Source organism: Ambystoma mexicanum, chromosome 8, assembly GCF_040938575.1.
Source record: "Ambystoma mexicanum isolate Mex_15411 chromosome 8, UKY_AmexF1_1, whole genome shotgun sequence".
Lineage (NCBI taxonomy): Eukaryota > Metazoa > Chordata > Amphibia > Caudata > Ambystomatidae > Ambystoma > Ambystoma mexicanum.
This window is the reverse complement of record NC_090929.1, coordinates 109,049,205-109,071,822: the sequence shown is the minus strand read 5'-3', so window position 1 is coordinate 109,071,822 and position 22,618 is coordinate 109,049,205. Positions and strand designations below refer to the sequence as shown.

Here is a 22,618-nt window from a genome sequence, read left to right as displayed (position 1 = left end):
CAGGCCACATCCAAGAATTGGCACGCTGTACACCAATAGTGAGTCTTATCTAGTCCTACCACAGGTGGACTTAAGTAAAAAACAAGCCCTAACAAGCCAGACTTTATCAGTGTATGTGTCCGCTCATTAGAAGGAATCGCTCACTATCTTAAAATTTTTGATGAGCTCAGTTTTTGTGATGCATTTGTTACTCTAATATCCCTTTTTCACAAATGTTAACTTCGAAATGGCTTTTTTTGCAAGAGCAAGGAGCAGCCTATTTTCTGAATCTGTTGGTCCTTGTAGGCATACTGTTCACTTAGTACTTCTTACATCTCGCTAGTGCCGCTCAGGTCTGCCACAAAAGATGGCATTTAGCTCTCTGGAATAGTGCCAAATTTCAGGTGTGTCAATCTGGAAGATGTTCGCAGCAAGCAATATAAAATGAACCCAGCAGTTTTATAGATGTCCCATATCCATTCCCAACATATCTAGCCTTGCATACCACACAACACACTTTCTGATGCATTGCAAACCAGACGGTTTTGCTGCATCCCAGCCACTTTATAACCCAACACCACACAGCATTTAATGGGAAGTTTATTGAAGTCAACCCCACCCTTTCTGTTGCAGGGACATTGCTTTCTCCCTGTTCTGGAACTAAACGTCATAACATTTTTGATAATTGAATTGGAAATTAAATAAACTGCATGTTCATCTTGGTGCCAGCAGCACTTTTTGTGTGTGTGTGTGTGTGTGTACATTTACATTTGAATTTGCATGAATAATGGAGACTCTAAATCTTAATGATCTAATTGCGTTGTCTCTACAGGGTCCTCCATGATCATATCCAAAGATTATCCAAAGTCGTGACAGCAAACCACAGAGCACTTCAAATACCAGAGGTTTGTTAGATCTTATTGTCTGCAACATGTTTTCATGTGTTAGATGCCCTGTTACTTTTTAAAAGCTCAAGATGATGAAGTTACTAAAAGACAATAGAATTGATCATTTCAATGTTCATTGTTATAAACTCTTAATTAATTATGAATGTTTTCAAGTGCTTACATTAATCCATCAAGCTGGCATCTAGGCCTTAGTTGGGAGGAAAGTTACTGTTTGGAAATAGAGGTCTTGAGTGTTACAAAGGCAGTGGGGTGATAGCATAAGTAACCTTATGGCAGGGCTTTCAAAGAGGTGGCAGCCGGCTGGAGAAAGCATGGACTTGTGTTGTATTACATGCAGGAGTTTTTCTGAAGGAAGTGCTTGATTGTTTAGGCACATACCTTGGGGTGGTGGCAGAGCACAGGCACAGTGAATCATGCAGAGGCATTTAAACTGTATTATCTTGAGCGTGGATAATGGGTACATTGAGGCCAGCAGAAGGGTGCGTGGTCATATCTCCAGAGGTTCGGTGGCTGTCTTTTTGCAATGTTTGGGGCTTCACTGGGGCCTAGGCAAGAGGCATATGGTAAGGCCAAGGTAAATGCATGTTAGTGTAGTAGTCTCTGGAGGAGATGATGGCTTTGACTGTGCTTGCTATTGGAAAAGCCAAATTAGCTACTATTAAAAACAGTAAGTCGTCTGGCGATCACACTGTTAATGGGTGTTAGGTAAAATTGTATGCAGTACCCTTTGGGTGCACTACAACAACCATGACCTCCTGGCACTAGGAAACCAACCTTTGGTATAAGTCTGTACTACACAGGTTGGTAGCTTGTTGAGCAACCAGGCTGATCTCTAGACGGGTCAATGTGAGCAGTAGTGGAGTTGCACAGAGATTCACAGTGACTATTTGAATAAACTCTTATAATGTTTCTTGATTAAACAATTATTAATTTAACAATCCGTTTGAGTAAGCCTTCTTCAGAAGGGGCAATAGAATAGTAACAACCACACTCCAAAATACACACTCCAAGTTTCTCTAAATCAGCAAGTACCCCTTTGGGATGGCACACACACTTCCTACACCCTCAGGTGACTTAAATAGCTAAGACACTGTGGACATTAATATATCACTGTTGCATTTATGGCAATACCTAGGAGTATGTCAAAGAAAAAGGTTATTAGAACAAAACAAGAGATCTCACAAATATTCTGAAGCAGGTAAGTACTTTTGGTAACCCACCCACCCCCAATGCAAAGTAATTTAACCCCTTCCTGGAAGGAAAACTAACCACACAGTCAGAGGGAAGAAGAGTCATTCAGGGAGCCAGGCCAATGTCAATTGGGCAAACGTCTAGGTGAGCTGAAGCAATTCTTGCAGGTCGGTGAAAATCTTGCACAATGTTTTAGAAGTCTTTGTAGAAAAGAAGAAATCAAAGCAGGGCACAAGCTGATTAGGCTTGTGAGGTAAAGAAGCTGTTGGCAACTCTACAGAAGCAACCAAGACAAGTCTCATCTGAGATCAAGCGAGGTTACACAATAAGAGGTAAGTTCTCTTAGACTTTACAGTACCTTTTTGGTTAGAAGAGAAAAACTGTTCCAGCTGGCTTCTGTTTCTGTGCAGCTCTGCAGATCCTGTGTTCCTGGGCCTCAGTCGTGGGGACAAGCGGGAGGACATCTGGACGGGACGGGACGGTCAGCGACAGAAAAGGACCAACTTCTATTCAGTGGCACTTCACATTTTCAGCTCCTTGTGTCTCAGCAAATAGCACCACTGCAGAGTCTTGACTGTTGAGATGGGTTTTCCTTGCATCTGGGGTCCAGTACTCTGTTGAGGTGGCTCAGGTGTTGGGGAGAATTCTCAAAAATGTGTTAATTCCCTCCACCTTAGCGATCCCCCTGCAACTTTGCTGGATGTTGAGGACTTTATTTTTTTACTTGGAGAGAGTGAGACCCTTTTTCCCCACTCATGTATTTTAATGTGATTTTATACACCGTTTCTTTTTAGTTATGGAGTCTAACCAACTCCATAGGCATCATCTTTTACAATTGTCACAAAGCACCTTCAGTGCAGTGCCACAGGGAAGTCTTCCATAGATCCCTTCTCTGGGATCAACTACTGTTTCCCAGAACACGGGTCTGAAATTGACTTCACTTAGTCTTGTTAAAATCTAGACCCAGCATACCCTATCTTAAAAAGTGAGTGCTGGGGGGGTTATTTAGTATCCCCTGTGTCTAGGTATTCATGTAGCATTTGTTACCCTTTCCTCTCAGAATGGCTGGTGGCAATGGTTTTGCAGTGAACTACCATGATTTACCCTGACCGCGAACTGTTCGCAGCTCCGGTAATGTTAAATCACGGGAGACATGTTTTTCAAAATGGCGCTGAGCCTCCTTTGTTAAAATGGTCCGTGGTCGTCTTTTTTCGTTATTTCTTTGTGGAAAGGTCCTTCTCGAGTTTTTCTCTGCACGCCAAACCAGGTTTGGTCTTTGTTCATTTTGCCTTTGGTGGGGTTTCTGAGAGAAACCCACCTCTGGCGCTGGAGTGTCTGGGGTAGGCAGGAAGTGATGGAGGTGCCCAAAACTCCATGTGCAAAGTCTCCTAGGAGACCCAAATGCACTCTGTGGTGATTGGCTGGCTGACTGTCCGACAATGACAAGCCACCCTGCTGGGTGAGTGAGTGACAGCTAGGCTGGAATGAATGGGAGAGAACTGAATAAAAGGCGAGTCTTTTGGCTTGGAAGGCAGAGTCGTCCACTGGACGAAGGAACCAAAGAAGAGCTTGAAGAGGACAACTTCTGCAACTCCTGGACCATTGATTTGCCTGGTGAAGCCCTGCTGCAGGTCTGAATCGCCAAGTTTGCATCGACAGAGAAGCCCTGCAAGGACGACTTCTCCATTTGAGTTGGTCGGACCAATCAACTCCCAAGTAAGCCACCTGGGCACCCCTCTGAGAGCTTTTTGCATTTCCTCAGAGTGCTGCAGGAAACTGTACAGCCAGGCAGAGGGACACCAGATTGTGTGCGTTGCTTGTAAGCTGGCCTAAAGCTTTTGGAACATCCTCTGGACTCCCATGAAGCAGGACTGACCAAGCCTGACCCCCCCCTGACCTCCCCCAGATGTGAGGAAAATCCACCTTGACAGCCAGGAACTGCGCTTATTGCTATTTGCTATACCGCAAGGAGCTGAAATGCGAAACAGCCACTGAAAGTAAAATTTCCCGGTTGCCAGTTTTGACAGTTCAGGAGTCCCCCGACGTCCTCCCTCTTGTCCTCCCTCCCTCTTGTCCCCACGACTGAGGCCCAGGAACAGAGAGCTCTGCAGAGCTGCACAGGAACAGAAGTCTTCTGCTGCATCTTTTCTTCTTTACCAAGGTACTGTGACAGAACTTCCCTCTTACTGTAGAAATGCTGGTAACTTCTGCAACTCTCAAAACTAATCAGCTTGTGACCCTACAATTGATTCTTTTTTTTACCAAAGACTCATAAGAACTTGTGCAAAGACTTTTCCATTTACCTACCTAAAGTGCTGCATCCTATACAGATGGGGAGCAGGTGCAAGTGAATCTAGGTCATCTGGCCTAAGCCACGGCCACCTCGTGCCTTCCTGCTTGCCGCTCTTTTTCACCACTTAGCAAGCCCTGCCCACCTGGTGCCTTCCTGCTTACCACTCTTTTTCCCTACTTAAGGAGCCCTCCAGCCTCTTTTCCTTTGCAGATGGGGAGCAGGTGCAAGTGGATCTAGGTCATCTGGCCTAAGCACCACCCACCATCTTAGCCCTGCCTCTTCCTTCCAACTCACTATTAGATCAAGGGCATCTCTCGCCCGGGGGTCGTAAGTGAAGGGCAGACAAATGGGCAATTCCTGTTCGGACCAGGAGGAGCCAGGCCCCGACCCCCTGCTTAGACAGTAGGTAAGCATGCACCAACATGTTTCTCCCTCTGTCCCCACAGGCCCTCCCCACCCCCTCTGGTCCCCCCTTGATGTTTCCTAGTGCCCCCACTAGTCTCGCACACAGGTGTTGCCTGTTTTGCTTGGTTCTTCTACCCTCCATAACCCCCAATAAGCCTACTTCTGCACAAGTCTGTCCTGATGAATTCTGGTTTCACCATCACTGCCTTGTGGCTAATGCTGGATTTAACTTTTATGGGACTTCATTCATTCACGGTGCGTCACCCTTTCTCAACTCTCATGCTGGACTTCCTTTGCATCTTGTACTCATGGTGGCCCTGAATCATGCTGTTCCCATCTTCATCTTGTATCCTGGCTTGCAACATTATGTTACTACTGACTTCTGCAATTGTATTAACTCTCCCCTCTTGTTCTCCACTCTTTTGACTGCTAACTCTGTTCTCTCCTCCTTTCCCTTCTTCCTTTTCCTATCTCCTCCCTTTACTTCTATGCACTTTATCAGAATTGTCCCTGGACCTAGTATGATAGCAACCTCGTGTCTCCTCCCCCCTCCCCTTACTGATTTGTTCCTCCCCACCTCCCCTACCCCTCCAGCACTATCTGAAATGTTGTCAGGCCTAGTATGATAGTTACTTGTTTAGTTCCTCCCCTATCTTTCTGCACCCCTCTCCCTCACCTTGTTTTTTTCCGGCTCTACCAGAATTGTCAACAGGCCTAGTACGGTCGTCGCCTATCTGCTTCCATTTCCTTCCCACTCTCCCCCTCCCTTCCTTATCTGCCTTAGCTCTTGCACTATCTGAAATGTCGTGAGGTCGAGTACGATAGTTAATTTCACATCCCTACTGTTCATGACCTGTAAGAATGTCATTGTATTTTCCCTTGTTCCCTCCCTTGCCTTGAAGCGCTTTGAAACGCATTGTGTATAGGCGCTATATAAATAAACTATCATGTATATCATATCGTATACAAAGACTTTTGCCTATTGACTTTGGCTTAGCCTATTGACTTGAATGACTCTTCTCTTGCTATCTGAAAGTATTTGCCCTGCTTAAGAATATTTGTAATTTTTTGTGTTCTAATAACCGTTGCCTTTTACAAACTATTGAAAGCATTCTGTATGCCAACAGTGAAGTATTAATGTCCCCAGCACCCTTGTTACTTAAGTAACCTGTGGATGTAGGTTGTGTCTGTGGGCCATCCCAAAAGGGCCTTGTCTGATCCAGAAACTCAGAGTGTACAGTATCGAAGTGTATTTGTGTTACTAGTATATTGCTCCCTTCTAAAGAAGGCTTTATAACTGACTGATAAATTAATAATTGTTTATGCAAGAAACCTTGAGTGTAAGAGATTATTTGAATACCTGTAACTGTGAATCTTTGTAACTCCACTACTGCTCCCATTTCCCCTCTTGAGATAAGCATGGCTGCTCAACATGCTACCAAAACTGTGTAGTACAGGCTTATACCAAAGGTTGGGTTGCCTATACCTGTAGTCGTAGTTGCTTGTAGTGTTCCCAGAGGGTACTGCATTCAAACGTTGCTTAACATCAGGCACAGTCAGTCCTGCTTCGTGGGAGTCTGTAGGATCTTCCTGGAGCTCTTGGCCAACTTGAAAACAACCCACACGAGCTGGTGTTCCTCTTCCTGGCTCTTCGATCCAGCAGCAACTGCAGTGAAAATACAACCAACTTCAAGAGGATGTCCAGGTGGCTTACTTTAGAGTTGATTGGTCCCACCAACTTAAGGGGAGAAGTCGTCCTTGCAGGGCTTCTCTAGTCGAGACGAATTTCTGAGCTTCATCAAAGCAGCAGGGCTTCAACGGGCAAACCAACGGTCCAGGAGTTGCAGCAGGCTTCTCTTCCAGGTTCTTCGGATTTGTTCGTCCAGTGGTCGACTCAGCCTTCCAAGCCAAAAAGCCTAGCCTTTTATACAGGTTTCCTCCATTCATTCCAGCCTAGCTCAGTCACCCAGCAAGGTGGCTGTCCTTGCCGGCCCGCCAGCCGGCAAATCACCTAAGATTGCATTCCTGTCTCCTAGGAGACTAAGCACAGGGAGTTTCGGCACCTCCCTCACTTCCTGCTCCTGCCAGACACCCTGGAGCCGGAGGCGGGCTTCACTCATGAATCCTACCAAAGACAAAACGATCAAAGGGACCAAACCTGGTTTGGCGCGCAAAGTAAATCTCAAGAAGGGCCTTCCCACAAAGAAATAGCGAAAAAAGAGGACCGGGCCATTAGGACAAAAGTGGCAACCTTGGTAGTTAAAAGTAAACCACTGCCACCAGCCTTTCATCGAGGAAAGGTAACATAAAAATGTTACATGAGAAGCTAGACAAAGGGTATACTAAGTAACCACTGCAGCACCCTATTGTAAGTTAGTGTGGGCTGGGTCTAGAAAGTTACAAATGTAAAGTCAATTTCACTTTGCTGCTCTTGGAAACAGTTTATCCAAGAGGAGGTATTTAAACCCTGGGGAAATCTGGAAGACTTCCCTGTGCCACTTCACTGAAGGTTCTGCGTGACGCAATCTAAAATATGATGCCTGTTTGTCAGACTCCACAACCAAAAGAAAGTGTTCAAATCATAACTAAAATACTTGAGAGAGTGGGAAAAGGGGTCTCAATCTCTCCAAGTTAAAAATTCAAGTCTTCAAAATCCAGCAACGTTGCTGGGGGTCTCTAAGGTATAGAGGAATTAGCACATTTCTTACAATACTTCCTAACAATGGGCTTGGGAGCTCTTGTGCAACATACTGGCCACTGTATATGTTTATAAGGGAAAGTACAATCAACCTAAATTCTCCTTTAATAAAAACCATCTGTTATCCGTAGAAATAGTTTTTTTGGCCACATAATTTCAACATTCTTGTAATATTTTATGAAAAAATAGGTGGGGTGAGGGTATAAGTTAAGGTAGGGGGAAGTGGGTTGGGGGCACGGGAGGGTCTCTTGCCCGCATTATTAAAAGAAAAGAAGTGAAAAAACGCAAAAGTAATTTTTGTTTTTCGACCAAAAGAAATTAGTCATTTCATTTTCGGTTATTTCATGGACAACCATACCATTTCCCAATGTCCACATACTAAGGATAAAATCCTAATTTCAACTTCAGGTTGACGCCAGAGGTGCAATATTCTACAGCAATTGGCCTGGTAACAAATTAAAAATAAAGAATTTGTACTTTGGTACAAAATGAAAACCACTGCAAACCCTGATCACGTATACTTTGGGGCCACATCACAAGTACAAAATCTGACTACGATTTCAGTGAGTATTTTAAACTGAAAGTCGCAAGGAAACTTTGGGCTTTTATGCAATTTGTTAAAATCTATTCTGTATACAGACTGAAGGGCTTATTAGTTCAGAGAGTCTGGTTCCGTGCATTTTATATGCGTTAGAATGCTATAACAATTCTAAAGCTAAATGGCTAGACTGCTTTGCAGCAAAAATCCTGCGCCAGCTTCTAGGCCAATCTAATTGTGCACCCGTATATACTGTGCAAATGGAACTAGGTCCAAAATCTTTAAACACAATATCAATTATAAGACGAGGTATATTCAATCTAAAAATTATGAAGCAGAAAAAGTGCTATACATTCATTTAGTACATGAGCAGCAATGACTAATCAAAACTGACAAACATTAGCAATGTTTATATGTCGATTTAATACATTTGCTGAGCAGATAGATTGGAAAGTCAATTGGGATCTGGACTTCCTAATCTTAAAGAAACAAGTTATTGAAAAAGCAGAAGTCTGGGAGTCGTGCAACAATGTTATCCATAGAAGGAAAAAAAACATGCAAGAATGGCCTGATTCATGGAAGTGTTTTATAATGGCGCAATCCCATAGGAAAATGTTCCATGAATCATACCCTAAATGTTTTAAGATTTCATTTATTACCTAGTTTGGCAGTAATGTGGCTGCACCTAAAAATAAAATGCAACGCTGGGTTCTGTCTAATATGTCGGAAAAAACAGTTGTTGGAGACAAGCAGGCATCTGCTAACTGTGTGTGAAGTTCTGGACTCTAAACGAATTGTATTCCTGAAACGATTTGTATACAATGTTGAATTTATTAAAACTGATGCCTACAGGAAAACCATCCTTAATCATTGAATTAATGAAGTTTTAGGAGATTATAAAGCATCTGTTAACGTAAGGTGGCATAGTTTATTTTTACTGCAAACTAAAATGATGTACATGTTAACTGCTGTAATGATATTTTACTTTGTGAGTTATAAGAATGTTCTATGAGTGGAAAGTTATTGTTTCTTTCCGAACTGTAATGTACCTTAATAAAAATAATACAAAAAAATCAGCTTCATTTTATAACTTCACAACCACACTATCACTTGTACGGCAGCTGCTGAAATACTCTAGCACTTTACGTCCTCGTGTCCCAGCCTTCTGAAGCATGGGTTTTTGCATGGATTCACGTGTTCATGAATATTCCCAGTCATCAGGCTGGGAATCCTCTGTAATATTAAAGCAGTTTTGCTTTAAAGCTAAAAGTGATTGTTGCTTCTATAGCCAGTTGCTGTCACTTTGGGTCATAATGCCCCAGCCAATGAGCTTTGTCCTGCTAAGCTCCACCCCTGTTGGCCATCTTCAGATTTACTCCACACGTTTTTGTTGGGAGTCCTCTTGTTTCGCACCTCGAAATACTAAGAATTCTTTGACTATTTTTTCGAGATATTGTCTCAATCTTCTTGGGTCACGTGACTACCGCGACGGGTACCCATAGGAGGTTTGTGGCTTGGCTTGAGGAAGGCAATGCCTCTGACTCAGCCTCTGTGCGCAATCATACCTCTTATATGGTCGGCAGGCCCAAAGAGCATGCACCCTCTGTCAAAAAGAGGTAGAGCGCTTTTGAGGGCACTTCCCGGAGGAAGAAGATGCCTCACGCTCCGATTTCGTTGACCAGATCAGTGACTGTGGAGGCCAGGCCTGAGATTCATCCACAGGGTAGTTTGCTGTCAAGCAGACAGGATCCGTCTACGAGGAAAGTCACTGACGGCAGTGGGAAGTGTAAAACCCTGTCGACACACCAGTCCGTTGAACCGTCCATGGCTTCACCGTCAACGACTTTGTCAGCCTAGCGGACCTCGTTGACAACCTCATCTGCCAAGTCTGTTGTCTCATCCACGACTACCCCGTTGTCGAAGATTCATCTTCCGTCACCGACTTCGATCACTCGTCCACTATTGTCGCCATCTCCACGAAGATGATTGGCACACCCAGAGTGGCCTTGCCACGTAGGCCTCCGTCAGCGATTGACAATAGCCCTATCCCCAACAGCACCATTACCTGCTCCAGATGCATCAGTGATGGCATCCTTTCCTAGGGGAACGAATTTGGAGAGAGATGTGCCTCCAGCTCTGTTTTCTTCCGGGGCACCCACCAGGCTATGCCTCTGTTCACCCTCTCTCCTTTGGTGCTTCACAAGGGTTCATCCTCAGTTGCAGCAACTCGCTCCTCCCGGGAGGGAGAGCCTGATCTTGTTTTGCTGGTGTCTAGGCAAGGGGCTCAACCATCTCGGCCTCATAGCCCTTCGCTTCAGGGACCAGCAGGGGCACCTGCAGCAACAAGGGACATGTCTGTAGACATTTTGACTGCTGCACATGCTGGTGTCGAATCCAGCAGCGTCTACCAGTTTCACCCATACCTGTTATGTCAAGGAGCCCTGCAGAGCCCGGCTGGCACGGTCTCATCCAACCCTGGCTATCCCTCAGCAGTTACCTGTCGCACCTCCTCCTGTCATGGAAGAGGCTCCACAGATGAACTCTGATACTGACAGGGTCACTACCCAGGATACACAGGGCACTGATGAATTCGATCACTACATTCCTGCAGATGGGGAGCCTCTGGATGCCGGATGGGCCCTCCAGGGATTCTCTGCCAGTCGAGCTCGGTTCATTCCATTCCTTGATCTCACGGGTGGCAAAGCTGTTCATCTTTTTCCCTTAGGGGAAAAAAAGTAATGTTTCCTTTTCAAACTGTAGCAGTCCTCTAAGAGGACTAGTGTTTTAGTTCCCCTTCTGAGTGACATTTTGGAGGCTGGCCCGATGGCTGGTCTTGAGGACCATGGGCTCAACCCCGGCAAAAAGTGTCTCAGATCTCAACCATCACCGTACTCCGTGGTTTTGGCTGTGGCTAGGAAGAGGTCCTCTAACCCCTCTTCCTATTCCACAGCCTATACCATCTAAACCGCCAACGCCTTAGCCGTTCTCTCAAGGTACGACAGAGCTTTGTTCTAAGTTGGGTCCATGCTCATCTTCCTCCGGGAAGACAAGAAGGCAGAGGCACTGCCTTTGTTCATGAAGGAGAGGTAGCCCCGGCCATGCCATTACCTTCGCCTTGGACGTCGCTGATTCATGTTTACAGCAGATGAGCAATGTAGTGGCCCTCCGCTGCCATTGTTGGCCCAAAGCCACCAATTTCCGCGGAGATGTGCAAACCAAGGTGGTGGACATGCCATTTGATGCTGACCACCTGTTTGAGAACGCAGTTGATGACACCCTGCAAGCCACAAAACTGACACAAACAGCATATTCTTTGAGCACTCCAACAGAGGATGCCATCCTTTCGATACTCTAAAGGTAAAGTCTTGAGGTCCTCCAAAGGGTTCATTTCACCCTATTGCCAGCCATCCGTTCAACCACCCAGGAGGCATATAGGCTATGGTACCAGGCCACGGCAGTTGCAGCCAGTGTTGTTGCCCTCCATCCAGAACGCAGATGCCAAAGCAAGCCTGAACCAGTCCCGGGCCCGTGCCCCCACTTCTGCACCCCAGTGGGTGGCCGATTAACCTAATTTGTGGACCAGTGCTGCAACATCTCCAGACAAATGGCTGCTCGATATCTTTCAAAAGGGTCACTCTCTGGAATTCCAGGACAAATGCCCTCACATTCCTCCCATCCCAAGCCATGCTAAACAAAGGGGCCATAGAGCCAGTCCCACAGCGCCTCTGGAAAGACGTCAGGAGGGTGGAGACCCATTCTAGACTTACGATGCCTGATCAAATTCCTCAAATCCCCAAAATTAAGAATGGTCATATTGCACATGCTCGACCACCTGGAGGAAGGAGATTTCCTGGTGACCCTCGACTTGGAGGTTGCTTACTTCCACATTCATCGCAAACACTGGCAGTTCCTGCGTTTTGTCGTTCAGGGAAGACATTACCAGTTCAATGCCCTGTCATTCGGCCTGAAATTGGCCCTCAGGGTATTCAATAAGTGCTCGGCTTTGGTGGCAGCGAACCTGCATTGCAAGGGAATCCACGTCTATCCTTACCTAGACGATTGGCTAATCCGATCCCGCGCTCATGCTCTGGCAAGTTGCAGGCAGTGTTCTTGCTGCAGAATCTGTGGCACTGGGCTTTTGCTCAACTGATGTTTCTCATCCCATTTCACCTGGCAGGCGTTCAGAACACCCTTGCGGACTCTCTCAGGAGCAAGCTGCGGTCCTGCCATGAATGGGAGCTCCAGCAAGCGCACGTGTCTCGTCTCCAACATGTGGCGTCTCCTCAAATCGACCTCTTTGCGACAGCTACCAACGCCAAGTTTCAAAGATGTGCCTGCCGGTATCCTCAGCCAAGGAGTCTGGGGATGTCTTATTCCCTTGAGAAGGCCTCTTCCTGTGTGCATTCCCACAGATTCCTCTGTTTCTACGAGTGATCAACACACAGACGTTGCCACTGCAAGATGATCCTCATTGCACCGGCGTGGCCCACACACATATATGGTACTCGGATCTTCTCTGTCCGTCAGTGGTTCCAGCCATCAAACTGCCTCCATTTCCAGACCTGCTCTCCAGAGAAGGAGGGTCAATCCTGCACCACGGCCCAACGTCTGAGTCTCACGGCCTGGCTCCTGCAGACCTAGAATTTGGACACTACTCGCTGCCTTTGGAATGCAGGAGAATTCTAGCCAGGGCTCCCTCTATGCTTGCTTGCTACAAGCACAAGTGGAAGCGTTTTACAGCGTGTTGCCAGCCACGGAAGAGTTCTCTGCTGCGCGTAACAGCGCCACAGCTTCTTCCGTTCCTTCACTCCCTTCCAAAGTCTCACCTGGCACATGTATCTATCAAGGTCCAACTGAACCACCATATCCTGATGCACCCGGGCTTCAAGCAAGCTTTTCCTGTGGTTGCACAGGCTTATTAAGGAGTTCCTCTAGGCAGGTCTTCTTCAGAACATTCCCTCTGATGAAGGCTCCTGCCCCAGTGTGGTAGCTGAATATGGTTCTGTCAAAACTGAAGGGGCCTCCATTTGAACCTATGGATCAGGCCTCCTGGAAGGTTCTGTCCTGGAAGACTGCCTTCCTGTTGGCTATCACTTCGGCCAGGCGGGATGGTGAAATACAGGCGCTCCCCGGTAAGCCTCCTTATTTGTCATTCCATTCAGCCAAATGGCCCGTCAGACTTTAATCTAAACGAGGCATTGATGCTACCAGTTTTCTTTGCAACCCCTTCTCTTGCTGAAAGATCTTTGCATTCGCTGGAAGTTGGCGTGCCTTGAAGTTGTATGTTGCACGCACAAAGGACTTTCGAAAGACTATTCTCAGCTTTTGTCAGTTTTTAGACATGTGGGACATGGGAAGGCCCTGTTTAGGGCTTCCATCTCCAGGTGGCTTGCCAGGTGCCACTTTAAATGCGCTATCAAATCTGAAGATGGCCACCAGGGGCTGGAGCTTAGGAGGACGAATGTCATTGGCTGGGGCAGTATGACCCAAAGTGACAGCAATGGACTCGAGACGCAACAAGTAGTTTTAGCTTTAAATTGAAACTGCTTTAATATTAGAGAGTTCCCAGCCTGACTGGGAATATTCAGGAGCATGTGGAGCCATGCAAGACCCATGCTGGAGAACAGGAGTTGCAGGTAAGAAACTAGTTTCTTACCTTCCCTCCCACCACATCCTTTGGCATTGAGTATGTTTGTTGCAAGCCATGTTCAGGTACTTAAACAGTCACAAATATATCTAGTTACTCTTTAGTGGCTTGTAGGAGGATAGTTGCTTCTTTAACTATTTTAACCCCTTTTTGCCAACGGCTGAGGATTAACTCGTGACACGGCCGTCTCAGTACTATGGAGGGAGGAGGCAAAAGTACATACCCTTTTCAGCAGTCACCAAATATCCTGTGCTCCTGCACTCCTACACCACAAGCTTAGACCATGACCCAAACAAGATAAATTATGTTTATGCTTTATATAAAGGCCTTTAGCCAGTGAAATCTTGTTTAAGTATGGTCCGAAGTCATGGCTATCCTTGGACTCAGTCTGCCAAAGAAACACAAATGGTAGCTTTAGCAGAGTATCTTCTAGGTTCCGAGCGCCAAACCAAAGTCTCTTGTTTTTAAGACCTGCTGTGGAGCACAACTTGGTTAAGCCCAAACCAGAAATAGTACACTTAAAAAATAATTTTTTTAAAAACAAGTCATGGAAACTACCCTCTCCAACTTAGAAATCGAAAGATAGCTTCCTGAAATAGAGTTTGGGTTCACCATAGCCTTTCAATAAAAATGTTTTCATGTTAACTCGTCTGTGATTGAAGTAGCACCGGTGTCAGCTTCTTCAAATGTATGATTGTTCCTGGGAGAGACATAACTATTACCGTAGCAATTAATTATTTACTGAACTCTGGGGAAGCAAAGCTTGGAGTCTCACGCCTCAGCATTGTGCTAAACCCCTGTGACTTGGTAAACCTCCATGGCAGCAAAACTATAGACTCCTACTAAATGCTTGGCAGCTGTGAAATCAAATACGTAGTTTTAATCATCTTTTTTGTTACCAATTTCTTGACTATACACGTCTTTTACCCAGGTATACCTGAAGGAGGCTCCATGGCCGTCTGCACAAGGTGAAATCAGAACACTAAGTGCTTACAAAACCCCAAGAGACAAAGTTCAGTGTATTCTGAGAATGTGTTCCACCATCATGAATATGCTGAGCCTGGCTAATGAGGATTCAGTCCCTGGTGCTGATGATTTTGTTCCTGTTCTCGTCTTTGTTCTAATAAAGGTGAGTCGAGACAGCAGACAGACCCAAGACCTTTATATCGTGCAGTATAAAACTATGCAAAGCAATACAACTTTTTTTTTTTAATGCTTTAAATCCTAAGTGTTTGCTCACCTTTACAAGATCAGAAATGGTGTTTTTTTCACATTTCCCATCAGTCACACACTGATGATCCTGGTGGTGGTATTTTACTGCCCTGGTTCCAAATTGAGTGCGAGTTGGGGGTGGGGGAGGCAGGGGGCTTCAGTGTGGTAAAACTCTGCATGTGGTAGAATAACCATTCTTTAACTTACTTTTTTTTAGGCCAACCCCCCTTGTTTGCTGTCCACAATTCAGTACATCAATAGCTTCTATGCCAACCGCCTGAGTGGTGAAGAGTCCTACTGGTGGATGCAGTTCACAGCAGCAGTGGAGTTTATCAAAACTATAGATGACCGCAAGTAATCCATCACGCCTTGGCCTTCTGTTAAGAACACCACTGGGGATGCACAAGCAACCACCGGCCAGAAGGATTAAAATCCAAAGCAGAGGTGTTTCAGTGTATATTAATGTACATAGTTCAAGCATTTTAAAAGATCTTTACTAAACTAAATATGTTTAACTGGTGTGGCATTTTTGCTTCATTTTTCTTTCCCGGTTACACAGTTCATGACTCCAAAAAGGGACCACATTTTTCAGGTATTTTTAGAAGCCAAAAACTTTGTAGGAAAGGAAAACCCTATTTGTTCACTGGCATTATGTTTCTCGTCATTTGTACATGAACAAAATCTAGGACTGTTAACATAAGGTTTTGGAGCACTTTCATATGAAAGCAAATGCAAATTGTAGCAGCGGGTTATATTGGTTCCCACTGAAGCTGCCTGCCGCAAGGTCTGCATTACTCACATTAGGTGGCTGTTCCTCCCCCACTTCTCTTTTCTATTCATTACCTTTAGGTAACTTTACATACAATGTTTGAGAGTGGGCTATGGTTTCCATCAATGCCCTGTTTCCATCATGGATTGCACATCCAGCTGATAACTGGTGTACCTAAATATTTATTAATGTAATATTGAAGTAACATTTATGGAACTTTCAGAAACTGGAATTTGTAGGTTTATTAGAACTGAAATTGTCATAGGGCATTGTATTATTCTAAACTAACTTAATTACTGGCACAAATTAAGGACTGTACCTTTAAACAACGGTGGAGTGGCACTGGACATAAAAATGACCTAGTATGTTTCTTTTATGTAAATTCTATGTAAACTGATTCTTAATCTGAAATTCTTTACCAGCCTGAAATTGTACATTGTATAGTATTACATACAATTAGCAATACCTAATTTAATTATTTTATTTTTAACAAACTTCTTTCTATTATTGTGAATTTTAGCCATACTGAGGGTTGACATTGCACATAATGCTTCAGAAAACACTGCTTCTGTAAACTGAGTCTTTGGCACTACTACAAATGTAGGAGCAGATCAGAGCCTGCAGACATATGGCATAGCCTTTATTCAGTGACAATCGTCAAATACGGTTAGCCTTTATTAAAGCTATATCTATTTATTTTTTCCGCCTGGATATGGAACTTGGTTGCATAAACTCTTCCAAACTGTAGCATATTTTAAAACTAGTTGGTGGTGTTATTGGTGGTGAGTCTTGAAGGCCCTGATGGTGTTGAGGGAAAGTTATGGAAAATCCTACTCCTCTTACATCCTTGAATTCTTGCGTGTCCAACCAAAGAAACTAGTATAATCTCCACATATTTTAACTGCAAAACTGGCAATTATCACTGTCCTGATATAATCTGCAACTGTCTACTTGACAAACGAGGACTATATGCAAGGGCATAGTCTCTGCAGATAACTTCATGCAGTTTAAATTCTACTGCTCTCAAAGGGTTGTCAAGTTATCTTATGTGATGCAAGTCCTTTAGTTGCAAACTATTATCTGCAAACCTTCACACCAAAGGTTATAACCAGATAACTGAATTTAAACGGATACAAGCTTGGACATTCGGCATAAAAATGTAAAGATTGTCTAGCTTCAAGATAGGCATGAGCATGCAAATTGCAATATCCCTCCCACGTATTTTGCTGCAATATTAGTCCCTGGCAGTCCTTTCTTATTGGTGCTTTTTGCTGCATATGAGGAACATACGATATCCACTGGTAGCGTGAGCCAATAACATCTTTGTTTAATTGCAGTGCTTTGTTGAAACATTAACGATGTTCTAAATGAATCTAAAGGGGTATAAAATGGTTTTGTAAATTTGTTTTTAGTAGACCTTTTCCATATGATCAAACTATGCAGATGCAGTGTTTTTTCTTGTTTACATGTGCACAGGGATCAAAAAAGGGAAATCGATAAGTCTGAGTCTATCCGTAACCGGAGAAGGCATCCGAAGACTACTGTACAGGGTGTACTGTAGAGAAATTGGTTTTATGATAAGTCATAATTCAGAGTCCTAAAACTATATATATTTTTAGACATGTGTAAAACTTTTTGTTTAATATTATCCTGGTTTTCACCATGGTATAAGAGAACGCTCGAGATGGGTTGTATCACAACCAAATTGCACTTTTCTCTGCTTCCGAAATTGATACGTTTAACCTCATGTCAAAACAAATGTATTCATCACAAATGTTTATATTTAAATACAGGATTGTTTTGTTGGTTTAACTGTCAAAATCAGTCATAAAAATTATTTCAGTTGTGACATTGTACAGTTGGTGTTTCATTTGTTTGGTTTGCTTATTCCTGTAAACATATAGGAAAAGCTACACCATGAAGGGTTAAATGGCTTGTAACTAATCTTCTTTTAAAATTTTTAAATCAAGGTAATTTGGGAGAGAATGGAAGCATGCAACAAACACCCTCTTCCTCTTCCCTTTAGTTTGTGTGGTTTGGAGGATACCATCTTGATTTGGTGGGCAGTTGAAGGTTACCACTGTCGTGCTGTCCTTACTTCAGAAAACCTATCAATTACCTAGATTCTGCTGTATTTAACTTCCTCTTAAATGTTCATCTGGTTTTTATACTTTTCAAGCCTTTGCGTACTACAGTTGATCTTGCATAAGGTTTGTGACTGAAAAGGCCAGAATGCATACTGGGTAATTTTGACAGAGTTCAGTTTGGCCGATCATCCAGAAAGCGATCCATCTACCATAAGCACCATTGGTTGTAATAATGTTCCACCAATTGTTTTTAAAAAATGTGCTATGTTTACCTGGCCCTGGACCAACACCCAAAGCAATATGTGCAGGAGGTTCTTATGAAAACTGAAATAATATCAAACCGTACATTTTGAGTGCATTCCAAGAGGAGCCCTTGACCTATGCCCTTCAAGTGCAGAACCAGGTTTCTTCAACCCATAGTTGTGCATTGTAAGGATTTTGACCACCTCTGCAGTGCCTCTTGCTGAAGTGTCTAGTCTAAATTTGGGCTGCTTTTTTGTGAACTTCTTTTAATGGAATTTTATATTTTTGCGCAACATGGTGTGATGACCGTTGAGAGCTTTAACATGGCCTTTTTGTTTATTTTGTAAACTTGGGTTTATTATTGCACCAGGATAAAAGGCATCACAATGTTGTGTGGAAAGCGGGCATAACATTACTTTTCAGGAAGCTTCTAATGTGAAACTCTCAAAAATTCAAATTTGTTTGTGTGTATATTTTAACATTTAACTTTGTATCCCAGACCAAACCAGGGACACCCCTCCGCGCCCCTCCCACCTTCTCCATCTAGGGTTCCCTCCATTATAATTCAATTCAGTTCCAGATTTCCTTGCCATGACCAGTCCAATGTCATTGATTTCAGGCTAATTTCAGACTACAGAGAATTTACAGAGCATCATATGTCTAAAGTAGTTCTGTTCTTTAACACAAATTTGTGGAATGGGAGCCAAATTGTTATAAACATTTGGAATGTGCCACCAGTTAAAGCAGCCACTTTCTCCATTGCCGTCACTCCCCACAATCTCACCCACCACTTAGCCACAACAGGGCCTTGTTTATCTTTCCAGTAGTGGGCCAAAGTGATCCTTGCCATGGCCAACATTTGGGTGATGAGTGCGGCACAGGTTGCAGAGGCATCGTAAACACCTGCCACTGTGTTGCCCAGTAATACCACCACTGGATTGAGGGGCAATTGAACGTTTGTTATGTCTTTAATATGGCGCAAGATTTCTTTCCAGAAGAGGTTTGCTTTGGAGAATTCTAACTTTAACCAGATTCTGAAATGTATTTTGTTTGAAGGCAGTACTTCCAGGTGAGCATCTTTGCAAGAGCTGCAGACTATGCATCTTTCCTTTCAAAATCGAACATGGTTTTTCAGTCTAAGAAAGCACTGTGACTGAAGGCCTTAAGTACAGTGGTTGTGAGTTCAGTATGTACTTTGGAAACATTTTATACAGTAATTAACAGTTAATGTTGATTGCAGGGAATGTTCAAATTTACTGGAATCTTGCACCTGAAAACATTTATTAACTCATTTATTTCAGGACAAACTCCACCAACCCCCTTATTTCAACTTTGCCTTTTTGTGGACACTTGCCAAACTAAAGCTGTATATTAAGCAAAACAAAGTTCAATTTATAAGTACTTATATGTCTAGATGTGATATCTGGCTCACAGGAGGAAAGCTAGATGGTTAATCTAAAGTTATTTCAACATTTTACATGCCTGGGTGAACTTCATGTTGTCTGCTCTTTGTGAACAGCCTGAGCATTCCTCTGCCAAACCCTGTTTATCATGGTAGAAGTGCTTTTGAGCTACAGTATGAGTGTGCCCTGCAATCCTCTTAGGTGGGCTTTTGATTTCTCTTATGTAAACATAGCAGAGAGGCAGGAATACGAAGCGGGTCATGCAAGTTTTCATGGTATCAAGGTATTTTAAATCCATGCCTCCACAAAACAGCAATTCTTTTAAAGTGAAATGTATATTTTACTACATTTAATTTCTTTTGAAATGATTTCTCTTTGGTTATTGGCATTTTGCTGGAGTCCACCTTAGATGCAGTGATCTGCCCAGTCAAGATCGTTTGTGCTGCGTTGTACAGGCTATATAGACTGCCTAGGAATAACCAAAAAATCATGACCAAGAAATCAAACTCCCAGTTTATTTAAAATTAAAGTGCAAAAAACGTGTGAGAAGATGGATAAATAAGAAAATCGAGCATTACATTTCATTTCAGTTCATTATTTTCTTTTAGTGATTTTTTTTGTATTCATATTGGCATTAAAGGCATTATTCTTTACTCCACATTCTTACACACGATGCACCAATGGTCTGAATCCAGATTTTTTGCACAACTCCCAGCCTAGTCGGGAGCAGACGGTCCTGGGGGTCGTAGAACAAAACATCTGACGAGCCGCAGGTGGACTCCTGCACACCAATGTAGAACGCAACTTGAGATTTGATTTTGCTAAACCATTATGGGAATTTACAAAAGCTTATTTTCATTCTTCAAAAGGATGGTTTACACAAGTTGCCACAAAGGATAATGGACCAATACAATTTGGAGATATTCAGCCGTAGTCCTGAGCAACATTTCCTGGGATTTTGGATCTGGTGGCCTGCCTTGAAATTTACCAATTTACATAAATGATTGTAGAATATTGTTCCTCTAGAGTATGTAGCAAACTTGTATTTTTATATATACAGAATGTATTATCATGGGGATGTACATGAATGCCAAATGGGTTTTTAGCACAGAAAAGTTTTATGCACCCTAGTGTGTGAGATTAAACATGAAATGTATTGCTTTCAAAATTAAGCTATTAAATCGCCGAGAATAATTATTGTAGAAGTTGAAAATCATTTGTATTTTTTCCCCAACGTTGATCTCAAATGCTGGCATGTCAAGATCCTCACAGAATTGCTTAGGTTACTACACCAACATCTGATGTGTTTTACTCAATGTTATTGTATTTATAAAGCATTTTCACCAGGTGTTGTACGTAAATAGGACAGTACGATCATAGTGATTATTATTGATGAAAACATAAAGAGACCGGAAAGAGGCCAGATATGTTGCCGAAAACGAATTAAATGGTAGGGAATTCCAGTGTTTAGGGTAAATATATGCAACCTGTGACTCTCCAGATGTTTTGGACTGCAGAAGCCATGATTTCTAACCATCGACTATGCTTTCTGATGGATTGTGTCCTCCCACAGATTCCTTATCTTAGAGATGTATTCTCCTGCTTTGCAGCTCTCTGAAACATTTTCCCAGCAGGAGGCATCATGCGTGCCATTATCAATGGCAGTCGACAGTGGAGCCGACTTATGAATTTCCCGGGGGGTGCCCAAATATAGAGAAGTAACATCACTGCAAGTTACATGACCACTTTTGCATGTAGTCGCAACTTGGTGCAAGGGGGGTGGCGCTGAACAGTGGAAACATTGTCTAGCATGTACGGCATATACTAACTTCAAGTAAGCAGGAGATGTAAGCCTCCCAGTTGCATTCCAGTAAGCCATCATAGCCTCTATGCCACCCCTCTATAATCATCCAGGGTGGAGCAGCCCTCAAAAGACAGCGCAACACGACTAGGATGGGAGAACTACATGTTATGATAGGTTATTTATAATGTGCTTAATACCCAGAGGTTTTTAAGTGCGTACCCGGGGATCGAACCTGTGCTGCTTTGTGTTGTCTTACTTCCAAGGTTAGCACGTTGCTGCTGAGCTACCGTCCTGGGACATGCTCGCTAAACAGAAGCGAAAGTTGCAAGGTGGAGTGCCACCAACAACAAAACTTTCCCAATTTAAGGGAAAACAAGAAGTAAAGAAGTTTCCTGATTAAAAAGGACAACAGTGCTTTGTCACGATCAACTTCATACCGCAGCATGACCATCACCCCAAAGGTGGTCTACATGCCCACCGGAAGCTATGGCATTTTTTTCACTAGACTGTATTGCTGTACCAGAAGGACCCTCTGGAAGTTAGGTCACTGCACTCTGGTGCAAGAGAAACTACTACCCCTGAGAACCGGGCAGACTGGTCGACCTTCTGTGTGAATATATAGATTTCTGAGGCTTGTGGAATCTGCTTAGATCACATGCTGTGCATAGACTGACATCTAGTGGAAGCTGCAAAGTATTACAGTTTGTTTTTCGAAACTCAATGGGCATCGACACAGGGCGGGCCAGCAACACTATCCCTAGTGTGACGTCCACTGTACCCATGATCCCTCGCGCGTGTAGGACCCTCAGATTGTTTTTTTCCGGCATTGACGGAAGCATTCTGCGGAGTTCCCTGGCTTTCAGCCATATTTTGCTAAATATCATAATATTTCCCTGTGTCTTTCATTCCCACATTCAGTTATCGAAGTTCGAAGCTCGACGCCGGCCCGGAGAAGGAAACAACCGTCGAGATCTGCACGACAGACTTTGGTCCTCGAAGTTCTCTGGACTCAGCCCTGCAAGTAGGGAGAGTGGGGGGTGGAAACATACTCTACACTCCTATATATATTTCCTACACACACTAGCCCGCTGCAACAGGCTGCGTATGGAGGGTACCTCTTTCAAATTATGCCCCAAGTGCCACCGCAAGTATCCTTGGGTTGACAAACACGCCACCTGTAAACCCTACTTGCAGAGGGACCACCCCGAGGTGGAACTGTAGAGCCTGTAGCCGGTTCAAGGCTAAGACACTAAAGGACCGCTCAACCAAACATTGGGCCCACCATGCCAGGCAACGAGAGGCCATGGAAGTGGTGGGCACCTTCAGTGATGGCAGCGACGCCGTACTTTTGGATGGCGAGGGCAACGAGGCGTCGAAAGACTGCCAAGCACAAGTCCCCGACCTCTGAAGGCTGTCTGGCAGGGCAGTTATGGGGAACACA

The 22,618-nt window shown here is 43.8% G+C and overlaps 1 protein-coding gene across 19 annotated transcripts in view; it reads left to right on the top strand.

The window, feature by feature from the left end:
- GAPVD1 (GTPase activating protein and VPS9 domains 1) overlaps nucleotides 1-17,489 on the top strand; it is a 1,092,811-nt gene extending 1,075,322 nt beyond the window's left edge. For all 19 annotated transcript variants that reach the window (XM_069609416.1, XM_069609426.1, XM_069609418.1 and 16 more), the window contains 3 exons: nucleotides 812-884; nucleotides 14,591-14,788; nucleotides 15,089-17,489. In XM_069609416.1, coding sequence (XP_069465517.1) covers nucleotides 812-884; nucleotides 14,591-14,788; nucleotides 15,089-15,229 — 412 coding nt within the window. In that variant the 3' untranslated portion in view covers nucleotides 15,230-17,489. The remainder of the gene's footprint in view (nucleotides 1-811; nucleotides 885-14,590; nucleotides 14,789-15,088) is intronic.
- Nucleotides 17,490-22,618: the final 5,129 nt, after the last annotated feature.